General features: G+C 40.7%; 1 protein-coding gene across 2 annotated transcripts in view; it reads right to left on the bottom strand.

The window, feature by feature from the left end:
* Positions 1 to 4,465: 4,465 nt before the first annotated feature.
* PDSS2 (decaprenyl diphosphate synthase subunit 2) overlaps positions 4,466 to 24,229 on the bottom strand; it is a 117,454-nt gene continuing 97,690 nt past the window's right edge. For both annotated transcript variants that reach the window (XM_064649841.1, XM_064649842.1), the window contains 4 exons: positions 22,072 to 22,245; positions 19,799 to 19,930; positions 14,369 to 14,404; positions 4,466 to 6,690 (listed from right to left, as the gene is read on the bottom strand). In XM_064649841.1, the coding sequence (XP_064505911.1) occupies positions 6,532 to 6,690; positions 14,369 to 14,404; positions 19,799 to 19,930; positions 22,072 to 22,245 (501 nt within the window). In that variant the 3' untranslated portion in view covers positions 4,466 to 6,531. The remainder of the gene's footprint in view (positions 6,691 to 14,368; positions 14,405 to 19,798; positions 19,931 to 22,071; positions 22,246 to 24,229) is intronic.

The following is a 24,229-nucleotide window of genomic DNA, read 5'->3' as shown; positions in this document are numbered from 1 at the left end:
CAAGCTTAGTACTTTATCTTTTTGGTTATTTTAAAGGCATATGCTATCAGAATCTTAGTCTAATGGCTACTTTCTCTTAGCTTTAGAAAAACAGGCTTAGTTTAAAAGAGAAACACGTGAATGCCAATTATGTAAATAATTAATGCATTTTAGGGATTGATTTCTGAAAGGGAAAAAAAGAAGATAATTTAATGCAAAGACCGTCAGAATAGATGACTTCCACAACTGGAAATATTCTTTCCTTTGAACTGCCTTGAGAGACTGAAAAGCTTTAGCTCTTTATTTTATGTAAGACACTGTGCAGGTAAAAGTACTTTGAAGACTACAAAGAATAAAAAAAAGTTTGAGGCCTTACTCTTCTGAGAGATTGAAGCAGCTGATAAGAGCAGCAACAGCTAGTCATCTGACCCAGAAGCTACTTCCTTGGCAAATCTGCAGCATGGCACAGTTGCCTGAGTTAGCCTTTTGCGTTGATGAAAATTCAAACACTATCTGCTGAGAAGAAAAAGCCCCAGAGAGATCTCACCAGGAGGTTTACCCCTGAGGACGGTGGTCTGGGATATTTAACACCGCTTGGGGCAAGAAGCACTCCCCAGCAGCTCCAGAGAATATTTCCTTAATGTTTCCATTAAACCCAAAAAGGGTTTTTCAAACTTTTAGCAACTTCTATCAAGTTTGACAGTAAGTCAAATACGGGCCACCTCTGCACTCTTTATTGCAAATAAGACAAGGCACATGCAGGGTTACATTAAGAGAAGCATAGCCAGGCCATCAAATCCATGCAGTCCAATAAACCTGGTAATCCCTTCCCTTCACCTGGCCAGAGGCAGGGCCCCTCTATTCCTGGACAGTGTTTTCATTACCTGATTCTTCTAACTGCAAACCAGAAGTTCCTCATTCGAGTCAGAGGGAGTATCAGTCCTTCTACACTGTCTGGGGAATTGCCCAAGAGCAACCGGAGTGGTAATTTTCCTGTATGGGTACTTTTTGGTCACCATTATTCCTTGCAATTCACATACCCCAGCTTCCATGTTTGAGGCATCCCAATTCCTCATGTTCTCGTGGTCATGCAGACAGAAACAGAGGGTGGCACATAAATGTGCACATGGTAGCCTTCCCCTTGAGCAGAGAAAGCTCACCTGTTAGCCTAGATGATGGCTGGCACGGACAAGGAGGAAGACATACTATCTTTGAATAGCTGGAACTGTTGGGACAGTCTCTCCCCAGCCGAGACACAGACCTGCAGGGTTGGGGTGGAAGAGAGATGTCTGGCCAAGTCATTGGCACCAGGGTGCTGGCATATGATTGACCATGTGCTCCATACAAACTTCCACTGTATGGACCACAGGCACGGGACTTCATCTGGGTCTTTCAATGCCTGGTTGTTGTTCAGGGTGCTGGAGATCACCTCTGCCACTAATTCCCTCAGACACTGGAAACCACTCAGTAGTTGTCCACTCTTGCCTCAAGAGTTTATAAGGTCTTCCTCGAGGGGACACTTTTCCTTGGAGCTCAACAGCAGCTGTCTCCAGAGGCTGCTTTTTGCTCCTTGTCCAATCCCTTTGTTGATGCCACAATCCTTTGTGAGAGATCCCAGCTGCTGGGCCTCCTTGCTCTCCAATTCCTGACTGTTGGCTACAGTATCCCAGCATTGCAGCAGCCAGCTGGTAATTAGCTCACCAGGCTGATGGCTATAATCTTTGTGTGTATCTTGAAGCTAACTCAGGGATAAGGAGCTGGTGATTTCTGGCTTGTTCATGATTTCTCTTTTTCCTCCTGTTCTTGTGACTGTTCTGCTGCACAGCTGTCTGCCTCTCCAATCCTCCTCCTGCTCCCTCTTGGGAGAAGATTCCTTCCTGACTGAACAAACTGACTTCTGCCTCCATTGTTTCGTCTTGACTACAGGGGCAACTGATACAGTTGAGAGTTGGGTCTCTGGCTTAGCCACGGTGCCTGTTTGTATGTCTTCAGACACAGAGACCGCCTCTCCCCTCTAAGGGTGCTGAACAGTTCTTGGCAGGCTTAGGCCAGGCCTAGCACAGTGTGAGAAGTTGTGTCTCTTTAGCTACCCAGGGCATCCTTTTTTCAAATGTTCTGTCATGTTATCAGGATCCTGCACTTGTTTGGGGGTCAAGTCCTACACTGTCAGAGAGAAAAACTGATCTAGATACCTTGCCACCCACAACCACATGGCCTCAGGACTCTCCTAAATGTTCAGTTAATCCTACGAAAAGCTGGATACAGATTCTTGAGACACACTGATGTGAGCATTCTGATTTTGAACACCCAGGGGTGTTCAAAATACTGGAGAGTCATTGCAACAAGGTGGAAAACAACTATCCTGTAGGAGGGGAAGGGGAGGGTGCCATTCTTTGTTTCCTCCACAAACTGTCTCTCAGATGAAAAGAGAGAAAACGTGTAATTGTTAATTATCTCCACGAGATGGTTCCCAAAGTACTGGGACAGTAGCAATGCAGAGCCCAAATATCAGATTAGGCTCAGGGCCAGTGCTTTTATCAGTTCTCCAAGGCAAAACAGAACCGAGTGCCACACAGCATAGCAAACTGCAGAGGACAAAACCAGTCTTCAACAAGCTCTCGAATTGTCAAGCTCACTCTTGAGCATGACAAGGAGTGGGTAAGGAAACAAATAAACTTGCATTGAGAATGAGTAAGTCAACATCATGACCAGCAATAGCTAAACAGGCACATTAGGTTCCCTCTAGCACATTCCAGTCAAATGTCGTTATCTTGAGCCCTACGTGTTCCATCCTGGGTACCAAAAAGGACTGTGGTGGCTGCCAGCTAAGCATCTCACAGCTGCTCATTCACTGCCCCCCACAGTGGAGTGCACTATACGTTTTAGTTCTGTGTAGTGAAAGGATGGATGAAGTCCCTTATAGAGGTATTTTCTGGGATGAGATGAAGCACATCTGGTGTTAGGCACATCTAACCAAGTTAAGATTTGGCACATCCTGCCCTCTGTGCCCAGCACAGAGGAACAGCGAGCAGCATTCCTCTCCTTCCAACTGAGGGAAGATGGAGGTTAGAACGCGACTTGGTCCTTTACTAAAATCCTGAATGTGCAAAACCATTCAAAGAGTGTTTAAAAGCAGGTAAGGGGACCTGGAGACTAAAAAGAGATGCTTTTAATAACGTAAGGCACTTTTAGTAGGCTGTTTCCCTTTGGTATTTGCTAGTGCTTCAGCTCAGTGAGCATGGGTGAGGGCAAGGAGACTCTCAGACCAGAAGAGAGTGAGCTTTGTACTGAACTACTTCTGTTCCTTGAGCAGTTTGAAGCTAATAAAGGTAGCTTTTGACCTTCCTGAAGGTCAAAAATATTGTGGGAAGCTGAAATTGATGCCACCAATAAAAGACACATTTTTAATAGATACTTCTGAAAATCCATAACCATTAACGGATCGAGAAGTGTCTCCAGACTCATATCCAGAGCAAGGAAACAGTTAGAAAATTTGCGGGTTGAGTTAAAGACAGTTTAATAGATAAAAGGGAAAAAAATGAAAGCAAAATAACAAAAAACAAGTGATACAAAGCAATCACCATGAGTTGACTGATGTGCCAACAGCCCCAGGCAACAGACCCCTGAAACATCCCAAACACCCCATCCTCAGTTTTTATTGCTGAGCATGATCTTATACGGTGCACGCTGCCTCAGAGGTCAGTTGAGGTCAGCTGTCCCCCCTCCCTGCCCCTGGCCCACAACCAACCCCCTCAGTGGGTGTCAGAGTGAGAAGCAGAAAAAGCCAGTGCAACCACTGCTGAGCAGTAGCTAAAGCATCAGCAGGCCGGCAATGCTGTTTGAGCTACAGATCCAAAACATGCACTGTAGAGGATGCTACAAAGAAAATTAAATCCATCACAGTAAGACCCAGTATATTGGGCTAGTTTTTAATTTAGTCTGGTCTAAAAAGCAGTTGGGACCTTGTCCTGTATTTTGTGCATCAGTGGAATGGTCCAGCAATTCCATACCTGGGATAAATTCAGAGAAGCAGCCAACAAGTATGTCTGCTTGAGCAGCTGGTTGACTGAAGTAAATGGTGTGAATGTCTTCCTCAGCTGCCCCTCAGACCACAGGTCTCCCTCTCCCTGACTGCCTTTTAGAGGTTGGTGGGGAAAAGGAATCAAGGGACAAAAATAAGACCAGAACAGCCCCAAAATTACACCATTGCTCAGAAATTATATGAGGTGTGAGGAGTATATTAGTACACAGCAATAACTAATTCACTCAGTTTGACAGATGGCTATAATAGTTTGCTTGTAGTTTACTTGGAGGAAACAAGACAACAAAAATTCCTGAAGAATTATAGATAAATATCTTAATTATAAAATTAATTAATAATATTGATAGGAGATAATTCACATTCTTTTTTTTTTACATTAAGGTTGAATCATATAAGAGCACTCAGAACATTCTGGTGATAAAAATACAAAAAAAGAGAAAGTAATTAATTTTTTATTATTCTCCTTTATTGGTAACAACTATAAATAAAAACTTGTACTTTCATGAAAAAATAAACCAGGTGTACATGGGTTTGCAGTATGTTTGATGTTTCTTTCACAAAACTGAGTTGAGGTGACTCAGAATATCTCCAGCATATCCAAGCTTCTTGCAGCCCTGAATCATTATGAACCAATTAACACAGATGTAAGACAAAGACAAGATGATGTATGGCTCTTACTATACGTAATATGTAAAAACCAGAGACAAAGAAAACTGAAATATGACTCTGTTTGAATTTAGGTATTTATTTAAAACATGTTTTATGTTAGCAGAACTTCAGGGAACTTCACAGGGGATAATCCACGCTTCTCAGTGCTTCTGTTCTGTCTCCAGTCTTCCTGCTGTGGCAACAGCACCAACTCATGGAGGAGTGCCAGAGTCTTGGGATGAGAGAAAATGAAGGTAAGAGAGGGCAGGTAAAAGAGGAAGTGTAAGCAAGAAGGGGTCTGGTGTTGAAGCCATTCTCCAGAACAAAGCGAGTCCTGATTTCTGGATGTTGCTCCCAAACAGAGGTTGCGACTCAAGGTTGCTTATTATACATAAAATATTATGGTATAATGTGGGCAGAATGTACACAGAGTACATCATGCGGGATGTATTTTCAGTATACTTTTAGAGGATAGAGTTTTCATTTACATTTTGCATTGGGTGGAGTGCAACACTCTGGTCTATGACAAACAAACTGTGTGACAGGGGGAGTGAGTGCAGGGAGAAAAGGAGGGAGGAGAGATTTTAACAGAAATAACTCCACTTAGTGTTTGAGTGAGGGATGTAATGAAATCTGTTTGCTGTGCTAGCTGTCTCCAGATTGGGCTGTAATTACACCACAGAAGGAAGAAAGGTAGCTGAGTCTCAATCTAGATCATTTATGTAAACTCAGCCTTCTTGTCAACGGCATTCTCAGATTGCACGTGTGCAAACCACAAAAATCATCTCCTATGTACAAAACAGAGACGGTCTCAAAGTGCAGGCTTCTGATACACCTTATATGCTGTCTGTAATTGGACTTGAAAATTCAACACACTGAGGTTCAAAACTTCTCCAATATTTTCTGCATTTTATTCAGTGCGGTGACTATTCACAGGAAAGCATTCCTGCTTTCTTTATGCCAAAGGATGACGTCTAGCCTTACAAATTAACATTTATTTGGCTTAAATTAACACAAGTGTCACAAACATAGGAAATTCTTTTGTGTAAGACTGTAGAAAAAAAATTCTGGATCTGAAAGAGGGATATTCCCTCCCTCAGAAGAGTTGGAAAAACCTCATTCTTTGATCCAGAGCAACATATTACACAGGCACAGTATAAACCCCAGGCAATCAGTTCCCTTAACAGAGTCAAATTAATATTTGATTAAATATTTTAAAGCTCCTACTTACCATGCTTGATACATTTTCTCAGCAAGTTTCTCAAATACAAAAATCATTAGGCACAGGGTAATTTTATGTTTTAATACATAAAAACAGTGTGAGGAGACATGACTGCACACAGACAGAGAGAGGATTTTCCCCCATTAATCCTCCAATCTGCCCTTCTCCTTGGATAAGCGGGTATGTTAATTCCCGGCTTCGGCAGCTCACTCTCTCTGGGCAGGTTTAAACGAGTCTCTTGTGACACCTGGATCTTCACGCCCTTCCATCCCTCCCTCCTTCCATCCCTCCCCTCTGGCAGGAAAACCACCGGCCTCCACCCTGGCGCCGTCCCCACCGGTACCCAATCAATACCAACTTATTTCCTGTCCATTTGCTGAGGTCACGAAAACGGGACTCATTAATTATTTCTACTGGTGCAGCCTCAAGTGCGCTTCTGGCACGACAAGCAAAAGCCTTTTGTGACCTTTTTTCTTTCCACTCCCGAATTTTGCTGGTGGTGATGGTGGCGGCAGCAGCTGGCATGCATTCCTCTGTTGGGATGGGATGATGAGACGACCAGAGGTGTGAGGCATCGTCAGTCTCTCCGCCAGGTTGCTTCCACCTGTGGAGGGAGAGACGCTCCCCCCAGAGCAGCAGGTCAGGGAAACCTGGTCACGGCACAGACGATGTTGGCCAAGGCATCCCTGGCCTCGGAGGGAGGGAAATGCTCCAGGGCTGCCAGTGCTCTGTTTCCGTGGCAGCGGCAGAGGTCGATGGCAGAAGTCACACCTTTTCCAGCCTTGATCGCTTCCTGCAGCTGTCAGAAAACAGAAGCACAATGGGTGGGGGTGGTTCAGCAGTAGCAGTGCCAGCGTGCACAACGATCTCTGGGAATACAGGGCTTCCACGGCCCCTTCCGAGGTAAAGGCAAAACTGAAGCCATCAGACAAAGCTCTTAAATCCTCTCAGCTGCTGTGCTCGGCTCTCAACTACAGCTAAACTGTGCACAATTTAAACTACATCACCCATTACTTCTTCACCTGAGAGATACTGGCTCTCCAAAGTGCACACTTAAATTAAAAAAAAATTAAAGTTTTTAAATATCTGGGAATTTCATACCTCAGCCGCTGCCTGAGAGCTTTTGTTCAGAACTGGCAAACCAGCCACTCACTCAGACTCTTGTTTTCTGCAGTCAAAACCTGCATTTCATGAACACCCATCTTATCACCTGGTTTTGGAAACCGGCATAGGATGACACACGTTGAATGCGTGTCTTTTGTAATACAAGTTTCTATTTATAGACCATGTGATTACATGTATCAGAGTGGACAAAAGGAAATTGTGTCAGCAAAATGTGTTAAACTATCATACTGAGCTACATCCATGCAAACTCCTCCTTCTCACTAAGGCTATGGAATTTGACAAAGGCTTGGTGATGCACCATATGAGAAAGAAAATATTTTCATGGAATAACAGACATTTCAGGGCAAACTAGGTTAAATTTCTTATGAAATAACACAAAAATTACAAACAAAACATGTTTTTTTCCCAGTACCTGAACTTAGCAGAAGCTCTAAACAGCAAACACTCTTATTAAGGGCATTTTTATTTTCAGTTATTATTTTTTTCTTGAACGGCATCATGAGACTGCCACAAAACACAGTTACATTTTCCACTCTAAAATACAGGTGGTTCCCAGACCAACTCTAGCCTGATGCCTCATGCCAGAGCCTGGGAATCAAGGCCAGGTGGATCTCTGGGATTTGATTATTCCAAAAGCATTAAAGCATTTCATGATCTTTAATGTGCCCCACCTGGCTTTCACAGCCATCTTACTTCACTGTACCAGCTTTTAAAAGAGGGGCTTTTCTTGCACATAAGTATCTACAGTAACAAACTATACAAGGTTTTATAAGTCATGTTTTCCACCAATACACAGCTCATTGCTTCGTTTAAAAATACATCAGTATGACCTTACCTATCTAGTTAAAATAATGTAAAAATAAAAAAATCCTAAGATATGACCAAATGGAAAGTTACCCGCTTTCTATACACACTTGCATTCATACAGAATGAATGACACTTCTTATCTGAATACAAACTGGAGTGGATTCATTATCTGTATTTAAAGATGAAATTAGCTGAAAGCATATTACAGCATTTGAGTGTTCAAGTCCCAGTTCATAAAAATTTTATTCTCACTTCAGTTAGAATCTTCCTGCACCGTGTGCTGGAAAGGAACTTGCCCTGAGGCATAAATGCATTGCACAGCTAATTCCACATGTCTCCTAATGAATGAGAATCAGCCACATATTCACGGCTCTGCAGCAAAGGTGGGGATAGGTGAGATGAGGCATGCTAGCAGTGTGAAAAGGTGTCTCTTTCCCTTTCTTTGAGGCACAACCTTGTGAGACAGTGGAACCCACACATCTTGAAGCAAACTCTGCTGATTTGCTAAAGCTTATTAAGAAGGATTAGCACGCCTTCTAATACTGATGTAAGTATATACTGGGATGTAAACAGCAAAGAAAATAGCTCCTAGAAAGTCTTCAATTTGGTCAAAGGTCAGAGGAGCTTAGCTTAGGCATATGTATGATCGCACATATGTACCATGACTTAATCGAAACAGCACAATCTGGAAAGGGGGAGAATCCTAACCCAAGGACGCAATCCATTTACACGCTTGTCTTCAGTAAGTCCTTGGACACGCGTACTGCTTTGAAGCCATACAATTGCAAAGCTCGTGTCAAACTACACGCAGAGGAATCACTATACAAAAATCAGACTAATTCGCTGTTGAATGTTTCCAAGCAAAGTTCAAGGAACGTCAAAACAAAAAGTACCCACTCCTATGGCAGCTCCTTCCTCAGCTTTTCAGTTAAAGGTTTTTGTATGAAATGAACAATTTACAGTCCTCAAAAACTTACCTCTTTTATATTCCATTTGCAGAAGTGCCTGGTCAACTCAAATGAGCATACACAGAGGCAAAACAGTCTGAACTAACCAGACTGCATGCTACCTCTATCTCAGCTGGGGTTGTAAAAGAAAAAAAGGAAGTACAAATTCGGCATTTGGTAGTAGGATAGTTATTAGAGAAATACAGGAAATAACTCCATAGGAAAAAAAGCTTCAGTAGCTCTGCTATATGCAAAACTCCCCTAATATAAGACTTCAGTTGTATTTTCCATTGCATTACAGTTACACTTCCAGACTCTCTCTCAAATTTTGACCTTCAATAGTTTTATGTAATGAACTTCACAAACTAAGAACACAGAATAAAAAAACAATGTATCCAGAATAGAAGTATTATTTTAAAACTTCATTTGGATAGGAGCAGCTGATTTCTGCAGCAAATACCCAGAAAAGCAAAATGAACTGCTTTTATTTGTTACTTTATAAACTTTAATTAAGCTGCTTCATTAATTTCTTTGAAATAAAAGAGTCTCTTCTTTTAGTCTCTACTTACACAGCATCATTTTGTGCATACTTCCACTTGTAGGAACAATTTAATCCATGCAACCTTCTTCAGAATGACATTCAGTAATTAAAACCAAATACAAGTCAAAATACAGATTGCTTAGCTATACTTTTCTCCTGTTGAACTGCGAGATATGCTGGAATACTCCATTCTTATTTGTAAGCTTTTGTTCAGACCATGGGCACTACAGCCCTACTTTGTTCTAAAGGTGCTGAGACACCAAAAAATCACCAACTGGTGATTGGTTATTTAAATTCAGCTTATAGAGTAGTCTTCCAATAGCACAGCCAAGTTTAAACTCAGATGAGAAGTGATCTCCTTCCCAGTATATCAGCACAGTTTTCTTCAGCATCTTCTGTTTCCCTCAACATATTCAGATACTGACCAGGCTTGACAGTTTTGCCTCATACAGAAGAAGTTCAGAACCCAAAGTTTTACCTCTGAATGTTGTCCTATGACTCTAAGAACTAAAAAACCCAGCACCATCATAATCTTCACTGTCTTAAGATAATGAAAAAAAAACTGTGCTGCCTAGATCATACAATACATAAAATTGTAGTGGAGTCATATTTCTGCTCCTACTTTGAAGCATTAATGTTTGGAAGTCTTTTATTAAGTATTTCGGCACATTCATAAGGGATATTCTGCATTTGGATTAACAGTCTTGATAAGATCTACACATCTTTTAGAGTCTACAGGTTTGTTACAAATATAAAAAAAGTAATTAAATGGTGATGTTGAAACTCAAACCAACTGCTAGTTTCACATAGGGTATAAAAATACATCTAAAAGAATCTGCCCCTTACCAGGCTTGACCACCCTCCACTAGATTTAAATCAATGACCAACACACACCACATGCTATTTTTCTGGTGTTTCAGCTACACTCCTTTTCCTTCATAGTTAGTCATTGACACACTTTTTTTTTCTTGAAGTAGTGTGTCCTTAAAGCAAAGATCATAAACCACTTCTCGGGCTGTGTTAGCAAGTGTATTCAGCAAGCAACTACTGTCCCTATTTGGGCTGTTGGGACTGAGTCTGGAGTGCTGTGCCCAATTTTGGGCTTCCCATTAAGTGAAAGCCATTGCTGTGCTGCAGCAAGTGCAGTGGGAGGCTACCCAGGTGATACGGGCCTGGAGCAGTGCATGCTCTGCAAGAAAATGCTGGAATTGTTTAGTTCATCCATAAGAAGAGAAGGCTGTTACTACTGTCCCAACTACCTCATGGGCCAGGAGCCAGAATTGGGCTCTTCTCAGAGGTGTACATGGAAGGGATGAGAGGTAATGGGCAGGGGCTGCAGCATGGGAAATGCTGATTAGACCCAAGGAAATTCTTTTCCATCAGGAGGGGGGTCAAGCACTGGTCAGGCTGTTCAGGTTGGCTGTGCAATCTCTGTCCTTGCAGATACTCAAAAGTTAACTGAGCAAACCCATATGGGCTCTGCTTTGAGCGAGGGGCTGGACCAGACAACCCTCAGAGGTCCCTTCAGACTTAAATTATTGTACGATTCTGTGAACAAAGTAGAGTTCAAAGTACTGTGTTTCCCAGTCCATTTGTTTCAAAAAGGCAAAGAGATCATTTCTCATCCGTACCACAGCAGTTAAGTATTTGCCTTTCAGACCAACTGCTCTGGATTGCTGTTGGACAGAAAGGCTGGTCTGAGGGCAGCAAGAGGTCAAAGGGGCAAGCTAAGAACTGCTGGATTTTGGAGACTGAAGAATTAAAGGAGTCAAAAACTAAGCAGGTGTTCAAGTATAAAGACAACTAATTTCAAATTCTCTCTGCTGAGACATTTCTGCCTCACTAGCCAACGGAAAGAAGATTCCTTTCAGACAGTGCTACCTGTAGGGAACAACAAATCGGGGGCAGAGAGATTGGAGAGTATTTTGGCTGTACTAGACTTTATGTGCAATAGGAGAATGAGAACACTGAAATTCCTAATTTTTTTTTTGCAATAGTCAAACTTAGGATTAATTATTTCAGTGGCAAGATATCAACAAGTAACTTCAGAATTTTTTTATGTTGTTATTTTAGAAGAATGATCCTAAAACAGCTTAATTTATTATAAAATCTATTAAAAATAAAAAAATTTATTATGAAATCTTCAAACATCATGCATTTTCTCTGATCTTGAAGTGAGCTAAAACATTCTACATTTTTGCAGTGCACAGTATTTGCTGAAATAAAAAGAAAACCCAAACCCCAAAATCTAAATTGATCTGTGGCTGAGTGACTGAACAACGCTATAAGTGTATGCAGTGTTTTGCACTGGCTCTTCTAAATTTGTTTTCTCTTTTGTGGGAACAGCATGCTCGATATGCACTGGTGCTTTAGACTGCTGAAATGCTACTTCAAAAAGGTATGACGTGTTTCACAGGTAGTAGGTTAATTTTGTCAGTTTTTTTCCATTCTTTTTCTAAATACTTTGGAATGTTTCAGCAACCGCTCTTGGAGTTTTTGTGGCTGGACACAGGCTTGTGCTCTACGTTCTCAAAATGGGCTGGACGATCACTTATTTGCATCACTTTGTAATGTCATAAGATTTTAATTTATTTTTTTTTTAAATCTTTGTTGGCTACATGCAGAATTTGTCAGCTGAAACTGGGGCAGTATTTATCCAATATTTTCTTAGAAATTTCTTCTGTACAAAGGTAAATAAATGCATCTTCAAAGGGCCCAGACACTTTGCAGAAACTTCCATAAGCAGAATAGGATTTATTTTCCTTACTCATCTGACAAACAGAAGAATTTTCTTTTTACTTCAAACTAAAAGCTACACTATAAATAGGATGAGACCAAATCTGATGAGGGTTGCCCCCAAGAGCAGAGGAAAGATGGCCTGCTTACAAGGAGCACTGCTGTTACACACCTCTTATACTACACCTTGCCAAAAAATTATAAGTCATCCTGAGAGACGGAGTGATTGTACAGACTCTTTGTTATTTTAGAAGAGACATCAACTCCTCTTCCTTAGGCCTTTCCGTGTCTTTCACACTGAACTTTTGAACAAGACCCACTAGCTTTTAAATCTAAACAATGGTACTTGTGATGACTTTTTACCAAAAAGCATAACTTCCTTAAATCCCATTAATGCAAATAGTGACTGGTAATGTCATCTTGGCATACACAAGCAATCAACTTCATATTTATGTTAAAAAATGTGATGGTTGGTTGCTTTAGTGAAACAAAAGTTGCGCTGGACTCTCATACCAAAGAAGTGGGAAAATACCCACTGACTATAAAGATGCAACTGGTTGTTGATACTGGATGTACACTTTGATAATTCAGACATTAATTCCAAAAAATAAGAAAATTGCTTAATCTGAATGGTTTTGGTTGCTTTTGTAATATTACTAACACATCTAAAAAAACCCATCTTCATTAAATCACTGACACTGATTTTTCGTTATATGTAATGAAAAGATCTAATGGCAGAGGTTGCTCCAAAACAAACAAGACAAATCTTCATGGAAAACCAACACAGCTCAAAAGCACCTACAAACAACAACCCTCTGTTTTTAACTCTTTGCTGCATTTCAGGAGCAAGAGAGTGAATAGTCTATCGTCTACAGTCCCATGACACATCTCATGATGATTCTCTGGCATTTAAACAAAACCGTGGGACTACTGTCATTTACACCAAGGGGCTGCACTGCAGCAGGATGAATGCACTCACCGTGGTGGTCAGCAGTGAAATAATTTCAGTCAAAATACAGAATACACTGACAAATGTTTAATTTAGTAAAGCAATTTTAGATGCTTTTCTTCCCCCCTCTGTTTTTTAAAGTATGGGAATGACATTTTATGGACCACAGTTGTAAAAATTAAAAGGAGAAAACCCCTTCTGGACTTAAAAAAGCAAGTGGCCTGGCTTAAACATTCACAGAAGTGTCCCACAGACATATTTGAAGAATAAATTTAGTGCTCTCAGTGGTGATTTAGAAAAAAGAAAACTGATACAACTGTGACTGTTGTAGAGAAAAACCTAAAAGCACAATGATTTTAAGTAGCAAGGTAAGGTTAAGATCCTTTTTAAGTTCTAAGAGGAAGGACAGAGTTTTTCTAATAATCCAAATCACAGTTTTTCTTAATACAGAACAGTTTAAATAAACTGACCTGTACTTGTGTGTTAGCCTTCCATACTAGCAGCAATCAGTCAGAGCTGTAACACTCTTCAGGCCCCAGTTCAAGAAGCAATTCTCAATCATGCATGTGGCTCAATAATTTATATATTATTTCCCACTGATGCTGGAGATAACTGACTGGGCCTTCACAATTTGCTTAAGACTCAGAACAAGTCAGGCTCATGCTCAGTGGGTTGGGGACACAATGTCATCATCTGTCTCTACCACAACCATGCTGTGCTCAAATATTTAACCAGGAGAACCTTCTCAGCCATCTCCTGCAGCTCTCTAAGAGCTTTAGGGTGTCCCAGCTACTTCCAGCTACTTAGTCAGGTCTGCCTTTATCATAGAGGAGTAGCAAATATAGTGGTGACTTAGCTAAAAGTTGTAATGTGGACTGGAAGAAACACAAATTATTATAAAATGTGTATGTATAGTTTTTAATAGATGGTTTGGAACTAAGGCAAGATTTAAAAAAAATTAGCAGCATACTCTACCAAAATAGAGAGACCAGTGATAGGATCTAACCTGCTAATGACTCTAAGAAAAAAAGACAGAAAAAGCCATCAGAATCCTGGTTTCAAAACCAAGTTTGGGGAAGTAAATGGGAGAAATAACAGCAAAAATGATTATTCAATGTCTACTAATTATTAAATTACTATTATTAAACACATTATTAAAATTCTATCATTAAATAGATACATTTGATAGTTACAGTACAGCTGTTACTGGCTTTTTAAAATCAAGAAATGGCATGAGCCATTTTTCTCCCTTCATATACACATGCACAAATTATAGCCTAACTTTGAGAAGGAAGTTTCCTTCAATTGTCAAGAATATCCTTGAAAATATTTAAAAAATATTAAAAATGAATTATAAATGTAATTTACCAACCTGTTTGTAGTCCATTATGTTTCCTTTTCCTTGTGCCTTAAAAAGAAAGAGATTTTATATAAGACATTATATACTACAAACTAGAGTTGCAAGAATAAAGAATTCAATTAAAAGAGCTACTACTTCAAACATAACTGACTTTCTTTAGGAATCTGATACAGAAAACCTTAAAATACAACTAAATGTGTTACCAGCTTATACAACATGGTTCTTTTTCAGATGAGAGCTGCAGATACTTAATGTAATTTTTAGGCTTTTTTATTATGACTTGTAGTTAAACATTTGTTGAATCCAAAGTGTTTTGGTCTTCAGAGATCTTGCTGTTTGCATTAATTAATCTCTCCCATGAGATTTCGAAATAAGCTATACTCCATATCAGCAATAACAGGACTTATTTTCTTTAAAGAGAACTCTGTATATCTACAGTGATTTGCACTAGGTAATAGTCTACACCTTTCAAAAGGGGATGTTGGATGATGTCAGTGCTCTTACACCTGGGTTAGAGGTGCTTTTTGGTTTAGAATTGTGTTTAAGCTTCAGCATCACCCTTTTAATGAGAGAGAGAGAGAGAGAGAGAGAGAGAGAGAGAGAGAGAGAGAGAGAGAGAGAGAGAGAGAGAGAGAGAGAGACAACCTGTAACTCCTAATACTTTCAGAAAGAAATATGAATAAACTTTACATTTCTTCTTGCCCAGATGCAGGGAAGTACATAGTAGACCCTGAGACAGCTCAGTTACTTAGAACATGGTGCTAATAACACCCAAGGTTGTGGGTTTGATCCCTGTACAGGCCATTCATTTAAGAGTTGGACTCTATAATCCTTGTGGGATTTGGAATACATAGATCCTGATGAATATTTGCAGAGATCCAACTTCCTCAATTTTGTTACAGGATGATGTAGACAGGAAGATTTTTTCTCACTCAGTGGCAGTGCTCTGTCAGAACCAGAGCATTCCCGCTTAACCACCCTGAAAGCCCTTCCCTGAGGTCAGATCCAGTGTCATTATCACTTCATTCAACCACAGCTCTTCTTTTTTCAGGCACATTAAAGAAAAAAATCATCTGTTTCTTTCCCTCTAGCTTCCACAAGGAAAGACCACAAATCTCAGTTCTTCTGGAATGTGCCTCCTGAAAAGATGTAGTTTAGGACCACTACCTCTCCATGTCCTCTGTGGGCACTTGAGAGATCAGCCAAAAGGAGCAGACAACAGGCACAAGGAGAAGAGCTGAAGCCCACACTGAAGAGGAACACTATGTGGCAAGCACAGCTTTAAAGAGATGTTGCCAAGATGGCACAGATTTGGAAAATAAATTAATTTTTGTACGGGAGAAAAAATAAAATAAAGAACCCTCGAGAGACTAAACAAACAGAAAATGAAGGAAAACAGTAGATAACAGAGCTGATTCCTCTGAAGGAGAAAGGCGACTGATCCACCAAATCTCTTTGCTTCTCTCTTTAATCTTCTCAAGAGGCAGCTTTTCTGGAAGGCATATTAAGAAAACAGCCTGATAGAACTCGGGAGTAGCAAAACTACTGCCAATAACTGCTTCCTTATTTGTGTATTCCCATCACTTTGATTTGCCAACTTTTATTCACCCGGTTGGATCTTTCAGCTTCTTCAAAATATATCTAGTAGTTATATTGTATATCAGTACACACCAGAAACATGATCCTTAACAAGTGATTGTCTATATGCGGATTCACATTGCAGCAGAGAATCTGACAACATGTTTTTTGGAAGATATTTTTTGGTCTCAGCAATACCAGAAGAGGTGTGCTCCCCCTGCCTCCTCCTGCTCTTATAACCAACAACAAGAATATTTCCTCATGATCTGTTCCTGTCAAGCATTCAAGTCAATGGCAGTTGTGCTTCTCCAAGCAGCAACCTTACCCAATCTGTCTCCAAAGCCTTCTTTACTACAACTGCGTAGTTGTACTAACTTTGCTTTTGCTTTTTTTTTGTTTTTCACCCTCACAGCAGTTTGACTCTGCCTTTTTCTGACTCTTATCTCAGATACACAGATCTTTTTTACCTTTTACATCAGACTTGCTCAACTGGTTAAGCTTCTGACATGGACTGAGTGGACTGCTTGTGCTTTAGCTATTTAAACCATACAAATGACATTGCACAAGAGGGTGGCTTATGAGCATTGCCAATATGAAGTCTCTGGTTTGAGTGCTTGGCCAACACTGAATGTCACATAGTGAAAGTGACTATGGATGATATCTCAAAGAGCTTGTAGTTAATGAAAGATGATTTTCCTTTCTAAACCAACACAAGTGAAGAAAGGCTCCTGAGCAAGATATTCTATATTGCAGTGAGTAGTTAGTTGAGTAGTATGGTATCATCATCATCATGGCTGGGCTTCGCGAACGAAGATTTGGGAAAGGCTCTATCCACATTTGTTACAAGCACGCTGGTGGCTAATAAGACCAATACAAGATAGACTCGTCCGATTGCAAAAGGCACAGCAGAAAGACTCCTTAGATGGTATATTCTGCAAGGCACGATTCTTTCTGTGTTGTCTTTTCTCCTTGAGAGTGATCCTGTGTGCGCTCTCAAAGGAAACAGCAGCGTTATAGATGGTGTGTCTCCAGGCCTCCCGATTTGAGGCCAGAGTAGACCAGTTATGTTGATCAATGTGGCCGAGACTGAGATGTTGTTTCAGGGAGTCCTTGTATCTTCTCTTCGGGGCTCCTCTCTTGTGGCAGCCGGTGGCAAGTTCACCATAAAGCAAGATCTAAGGGGGGGATGGTCCTTCATCCTGGAGACGTGCCCTGCCCAACGCAGCTGTGTTCTCATCAACATGGCCTCAATACTTGTGACTGCTGCTTGTTGTAGAACAGATGTATTGGTCACATAATCTGACCAGTAGATGTTTAGGATTGTACGGAGACAGCGCTGATGGAAGCGTTCTAAGAGACGCAGGTGGTGGCAGTAGATGACCCATGATTTGGAACCATATAAAAGAGTAGACAGCACAATGGCTCTGTAAACACTCATCTTGGTACTTTTCTTCAAGTGTTTATTGTGCCATACTCTTATGGAGTTTTCCAAAAGCACTATATGCCTTTGCTAACCTGTTGTTTATCTCTCCGTCAATCTTACCACCCGAGGAGATGAGGCGACCTAGGTAATTAAACTGCTGGACTAATTTGAGCTCTGATTCACCAATGGTGATATGGGGATGATGGAAGACTTCCTGAGGTGCAAGTTGATAGAGAACTTCTGTCTTCTTTAAGCTGACTTCCAGCTCAAAGAGCTCAGCAGCATCTGCAAAGCAGGATGTTAAATGCTGCAGAGCTGCTTCTGTGTGGGCCAAAAGGGCGGTGTCATCAGCATAAAGCAGCTCCTGGACAAGATGATTTAAGGTCTTAGTGTGGGCCTTCAGTCGCCTTAGGTTAAAAAGGCTTCTATCAGTATCGAATGTAGATACCGTCCTGATCATCAAGGTCTGCCATGGCCCTTTGGAGCATCCTGCTGAAAAAAATTGTGAATAGAGTTGGTGCAAGAACGCAGCCTTGTTTTACACTGTTGGTAATTAGAAAGGGCTCAGAAAGTGCATTGCCATATCTGACTTGTCCGGGCTGATCCTCATGGAGTGAGATGATCATTTTAAGGAACTTGGGGGGACATCCTAAACATTCCAAAATCTGCCATAGACCTTTTCTGCTCACAGTATCGAAAGCCTTGGTGAGATCAACAAAGGTTACATAGAGAGCTTTATTCTGTTCCCTACACTCCTCTTGCAGTTGTCTGAGAACAAACACCACGTCTGTGGTACTCCTGAAACCACATTGGCTTTCAGGTAGAATTCCTTCTGCTATAGCGGGTATTATTCTGTTCAAGAGTATTCTTGCCAGGATTTTGCCGGCAATGGAGAGTAGAGTAATGCCACGGTAATTTGAACAGTCTGATTTAACTCCTTTCTTCTTATACAAAGTGATGATGACTGCATCACAAAGGTCTGAACACTTTCAGTATAGTAAATACCATGTATAAAGTATACATACGTATATGTATAAATGTATGAAGTAGCAGTAGACAGCAAATACTTCTGCATAGTACATGTCACTTTGCACCCTGGCTTCCTTCACAAAGAACTGCTTTGTTGTTTCTATAATGCCCATTTTTGGTATGAAAATTTAGTAAGCAGACAGACAGCACTCCTGGAGTCCTGCAATCTCCTCTAGATTCTGCAGATGGGAAATTGTTTCAAAGCTTTTATACACCGTGCTGTGGAAATACCATTATTCTCCAACTGCAATAATCCAAATCCATTTACATTCAACTCACATATGGGCCTTGTGTTGTGACTGTAAGATTCCAAAATTCTTTGTCATGCATTGTGAACTACCAGCCCCTAACTTCAAAATGACAATAGGTGTGCTTCATTTTAAGATTCCCCAACTCCACACCACTGTGCAGCTGTAGATCTGCATATACTTCCCAGAATTTTACTGCTGAAGAGACTATGCCCCTTGCTTTCATTATGTGAAGGTAGGCTGCAACCTGGCCATCCAGAATGCAGAATGAGGCAAAGGCTCGGACTCCATCCCCTGTACCCAAGACTCTTGTTTTAAACCAGCAAGGAAAGGAGCCATTCAACCAACACATCTTGAATGAATATGCTTGCACAGAGCCAACTTCTTATTGAAGGCAGCAGCGTTTTTAACAAAAAATCTGTGTAACTACAAGCAGGAATTTCCAAATGGCAGTCATGATTGTTGTTTAGACAGACAAAACATGTCCAACTGACGAGTGTTTAATTTTGGCCATTTCAGCGCTTCCCCCTCCTTTCCCTTCTTGCTGCCTTCTACAGTTACCTATTTGTGTTTCAGAAACACCCAAGAAGCTATTCATGGACCTGATTCCTGCTGTGGTACAAGACAGCTACCACATAGCTATCTTATTGCCTTCCTCATCTAAGGGTTAGAGGAAAAAAATAGCTGAATAAGAGAAAAAAGAATAAGGATATCAGATCTCACAAATATTTTGTAGTAGTCTAAAAGCCAAGTCCCCCAAATCCTTCTCCCTTCATCCAAAACTACTGCTCCCAGAGTCAAGTTGGCAGAAGGAAATGTGTCTACCTTTCAAGCACTGTGATTGTTGAAGTTCTTTGCTTTAAGCTGCCAGTGAAAGTAGCTTTAAACTAAGATGTGGGACTGCACAAGTATTGCAGAGGACCAGACATAAGCTCCACATAAATGAATCTGTTTGTTACACTGACACACAAAAGTTTGACAGAGCTTGACTGTCAGGTCCCTAGATTTCCCCCACCTCTTGAAAGCATGGAAGAGAGAGATAGTAAGCATTGGAGAGCATAGGTAAACCTGTTGTTAATTTCTAAGTTTCTTTGAAGATTAAAAGTATGGATAGGAAGAGATAAACAGCAAAACCAGGAAATTCTAAACAATGCTTTAATTTACCTCTCTAATCTGCTTAATCCATGCCTCCCTTCCTAGGAATTCCTGATGAAGGATTGCAGGAGCAGAATTCAAACTGAAGGCCATTGTGTCACTCGAACTTTCTTTAACAAATGGCTGAAGGTCTGAATGTAGCTGAAAGAGAAGAACACATTTCTTCAGTTCCCAGGAACAGTCTACATATCCACCCACGCACCAAACTGAGGTCCATATCCTGATTCTACACCTACCCACCACTTTCTGCTTTGACACTTGTACTTTGGTTGCACTTTTTCAAGTTTGGGGGAGGGACAGAAAGATGTTGTGAAACCATTGCAGTGGTGGAAAGCTGTAGTAAAGAGAAGCATGTATAGAGTCTGCAAAGACATGGGTAAAGGACAGCTTACAGAGCTGGGCAAGCCATAGGACATAGCCATGTAGGAAGCTGTGGAGTGTCAGGAAGCATTAAAAATATAAATGATCCAGTCTTTGGTGGGAAGAAGATCAGTTTTTAATCTGTGCTGGATAATACATTCTACTTTACAGTACCTGAGGAAGCCGATGCAGTATGACCTTCCTTCTGACAAAGGAAATGCTACATAGCTAGGAGCTTTCTATGAAAATTATGCAATCCTTTATACACAACTATGTGTCAATAGTGAATACATTAATATTAAAGCATTCACAAAACATTAAGGCTATAGCTGCACTACAAGCAATTTTCTGTTAGAATTGTACCTAGTAATAGCATACAGTGGCATTTCTATGGCAGTAAAACTGTGCTTTATAAAACCACTTCCTTCTCCTGTAGGAACTAGAAACTATCTAAATCAACTCAGCTGAAGTACATGAGAGGCCTGTCTGCCTGTCTCAAGCTACGGCTAATCTTGCAAGTGGTGCAATACAACAGGAACAGATCTTTAGGGCAAAACAAGAGTGCCAAGGATCTGAGTTCCCCACCGTGTGTTTTCCTTTGCACTAGCAGTAGCTGCAGACTGAAAGTCTTCTAGTGGAGGTCAGAAACCTTCTGTGGGAAATCCTACTACTGTAAAGGTGCAGGCTGCTCCTGTTCAGATCTGGTGGCCTCCCTCTTTATTTTCAAGCTGCCCCCTCTGGAAGGTACCTCCACAGCAGGTTATTTAGAAGGGAATGCAAGCAGGTCCTTCTGCCACTGCAGCTCGTGCCTCAGCCCACGTGCTGCTGCAGGCAGTTGAGCCTCACAGTACAAATCTCTGCATGGTGGCAGTCAAGATCCAACGCATCATGTACAGACTGGGAAACAAGAGGCTGGAGATCAGCACTGTGGAAAGTGACCTGGGTGTTGGACGGCAAGTTGAATATGAGTCAGCAGTACCCTGGCAGCCAGGAGGGCCAACTGTGTCTAGGGGGGCATCAGGCAAAGCATCACGAGCTGGTCAAAGGAGGTGATTGTCCTGCTCTGCTCTGCACTGGTGTAGCCTCACCTTGAACAGTGTGTGCAGTTTTGGGCAATGAAGACAGTGAAAGGCCTTGAGGGGAAGCCGTGTGAGGAGTGGCTGAGGTCACTTGGTCTGTTCAGCCTAAAGAAGAGGAGACTGAGAAGAGACGTCATTGCAGTCTACAACTTCCTCGTGAGGGGAAGTGGAGGTGCAGGCACTGATCTCTTCTCTCTGGCAATCAGTGACAGGACCCAAGGGAATGTCCTGAAGGGGAGGTTTAAATTGAATTTTACGGAATGAGGTTAAACCTCAGGGGAGGTTTAAATTGGATTTTATGGAATGGTTCTTCACCCACAGGGTGGTTGGGCACTGGAGCGGGATCCTCAGGGAAGTGGTCATGGCACCAAGCCTGACAGAGTTCAAGATGTGTTTGGACAATGCTCTCAGGCACATGGTAGTATTCTTGAGGTTGTTCTGTGCAGGGCCAGGAGCTGGACTCAGTGACCCTTCCAACTCAGGATATTCTATGACATGCTTCCTTCTGCAACTTTTGCTACTGGGATTGTGGCTTTAGGAAGAATGTAGGAGCAGGTAAGGTAAAGTTTTAAGCTGCTGCAGAAAGATGTGCTAGAGGGACATTAACAGAAGCTTGAATGTAATGAGTTACTTTGCCAGGAGTGTGATTTTGCTAGTTCACAAGCACTGTTCATACCAGCAGTTTTCACAAACATCTTCACACCAGGCAGCAGTAAAACCTCTCAACAATGACCTGCTGGCAAAAGTCTACAGCATAGTGGCAGTATATAACAGAGCTCAAGATCAACACATCTTACAAGCCTTGCTGTATTTAAGATCCCAGAACTTAAGGAAAAAGCATACCTTATGACTCATAGACATATGCTTCCCATACTGAAATGCCATGTCCTGAATCTCAGTGCTGTGCTTTGCTAGCTCCATTGCAGCCTGGCAGCTCTTTGCCAGCAAGGCACTATGTGACAAGAAAACCTGCTCCTTCCACCGAGATATGCCAATATCATCTGTAAGACAGTTCTCCTGAAAATGAAACAAAGGCTAACATGAAAACACCAAAACTGCAGATGTGTCAGCTCACAGACATGAATAGTGTGGCACAGGTGAGTCATGTGGTAAGTAACAAAACAAACAAAACTCTGATGCCAAATAAAGATAGGTGGTTTTTAGGGATGATTAGGGAAAAGTATCAGAATAAATATACTGGCAGCTTCAAACAAAAACCTTTTTCATTTTCTGCTCAAAAAGAACAATGCAAAATATGTAGAGTTGTCAACAGATTCAGTATAAATCTTTTCTTAACGACTGTATCATTACACTGAACATTAACAGCCAACTACATCCCTCATGAGGGACTGGGGAGTTAAAAAAAATGCAAACAAAACTCCAAAACAACAATAACAAAACAAATCCCAAAAGTAAAACCCCCCAGAGTACACCTACACTTCAGCCCCTTACCAGTTATCAAGAACCAATAATCCCAAAAAAACTTGAGAAGTCCCTACAATTTCTCCTTTGTGGTCAAGAAAAAAACACATTACAAAAGGTATTAAATATCCTTATAGACTGCATTGAAAAAATGAAGGGCTGCAATGGATGACTTGTACCTCTTCTACTCCCATATTAAGGATGGGGAATGACTGAATGTATTAAAGTTGCGATTTAGAAGTGTCAGGTATTAACTTTCTCAGGGGCTGACAGAGATCTCAATGATACCTCTTTCGAACTTTATCACCTTGACTGTAAGGTCAGAAATGCTCAACCATTCTCAAAACCTTTTATATCCAAAATATTAATTTGGATTACTTTTCACAAAGTATTTTTTAATTAATGCAAATAAAATACTTTCTCCCCAAACCCAAATTCAACTGCCATTTCTTAGACTTATAGAGTGTTAATATGGCACTATTTCACTAATGGGTCTTCAAAAATAGACATGACTTTCATCTGTCTCACATACATGATACTGTCATACCTTTAGGTACTCTCTAAAGAGAGGAAAAAATAAAAGACCAAAACCTGAAAGGACCACAGTTGTTTTACTTAGAAAAAAATAAAATCAGCCATGAGAAGCAACAGAAAAAAAATTTCAAGCATATAAATTTTGTAATTTTTCAGTTCAGCTAAATCTATAGCATACATTAAGCCAAAAGATATTCTTTAAAAGAGTAATAAAAAACCCCTTTTATATAACAAGCTTTTTCCCTCAAAGTGATGTCAATTAAATTACTCAGAAATGAGCAAGTAGTAATTCTGTGTGACCCTATAGTTTTCTAGCAAGGTATTATCTGTCATGAAATCAGTAACAAATGAAATAGAATCCATCCGTTCGGCTCTAATTTTCCTCCCTTATGGATATCACCCAGAAGTGCTGTGTTACAAGGGAGAGGATAATTTGAGACTAATGGAAGAAGTAGGAGAATTCTGCAATGCCAAGTAACACAGAGCTATATCAAAATGTCTTTGCTTTCAGACATACTATTAAGTTATACAAGGAAAGTGAAGAACAGAGAAACCACATGTTTGCTATTATGCATATGACAACTTACAAAGTCAAGCCTAAACTTTCCTCGTGTTTCAGTATTTTTGTTTTAATATCTTAACTCATCCCAGAGCATCTGCAAATTCCCATGACTGGCAAAATGTCAAAATGAGCATTTAATTCAAGTAGTTCCGCATATATCAAGTCTCTTTTTTTCCACTCAGATATAGATCAATTTATTTGAAATTTAAAATCAGGAGCTCTTGGAAGACGAAACACAATCTTTTCCTTAACAACCAATCTGCTCAGTGAAAAAACAGTATTTACTAAAATTCGCTGGATGATATTGAAAATTGGCAGTGATTTTTATAATCATTTGTTCTGAATCCAAATAAGACAAAAATACTCTAGAAAAGTACCCTGAAACAATTTTGAAGTTAAAAAAAAAAAAAATCTTTCAGAAGACCCCTAACTTGAAAATATTTGCTTGCTGGAGCCTTTGAGCAGCAAGAGAAATGCAGACAT

This window comes from Pseudopipra pipra, chromosome 3 (genome assembly GCF_036250125.1).
Source record: "Pseudopipra pipra isolate bDixPip1 chromosome 3, bDixPip1.hap1, whole genome shotgun sequence".
NCBI lineage: Eukaryota > Metazoa > Chordata > Aves > Passeriformes > Pipridae > Pseudopipra > Pseudopipra pipra.
This window is presented reverse-complemented; position numbering and strand designations above follow the sequence as displayed.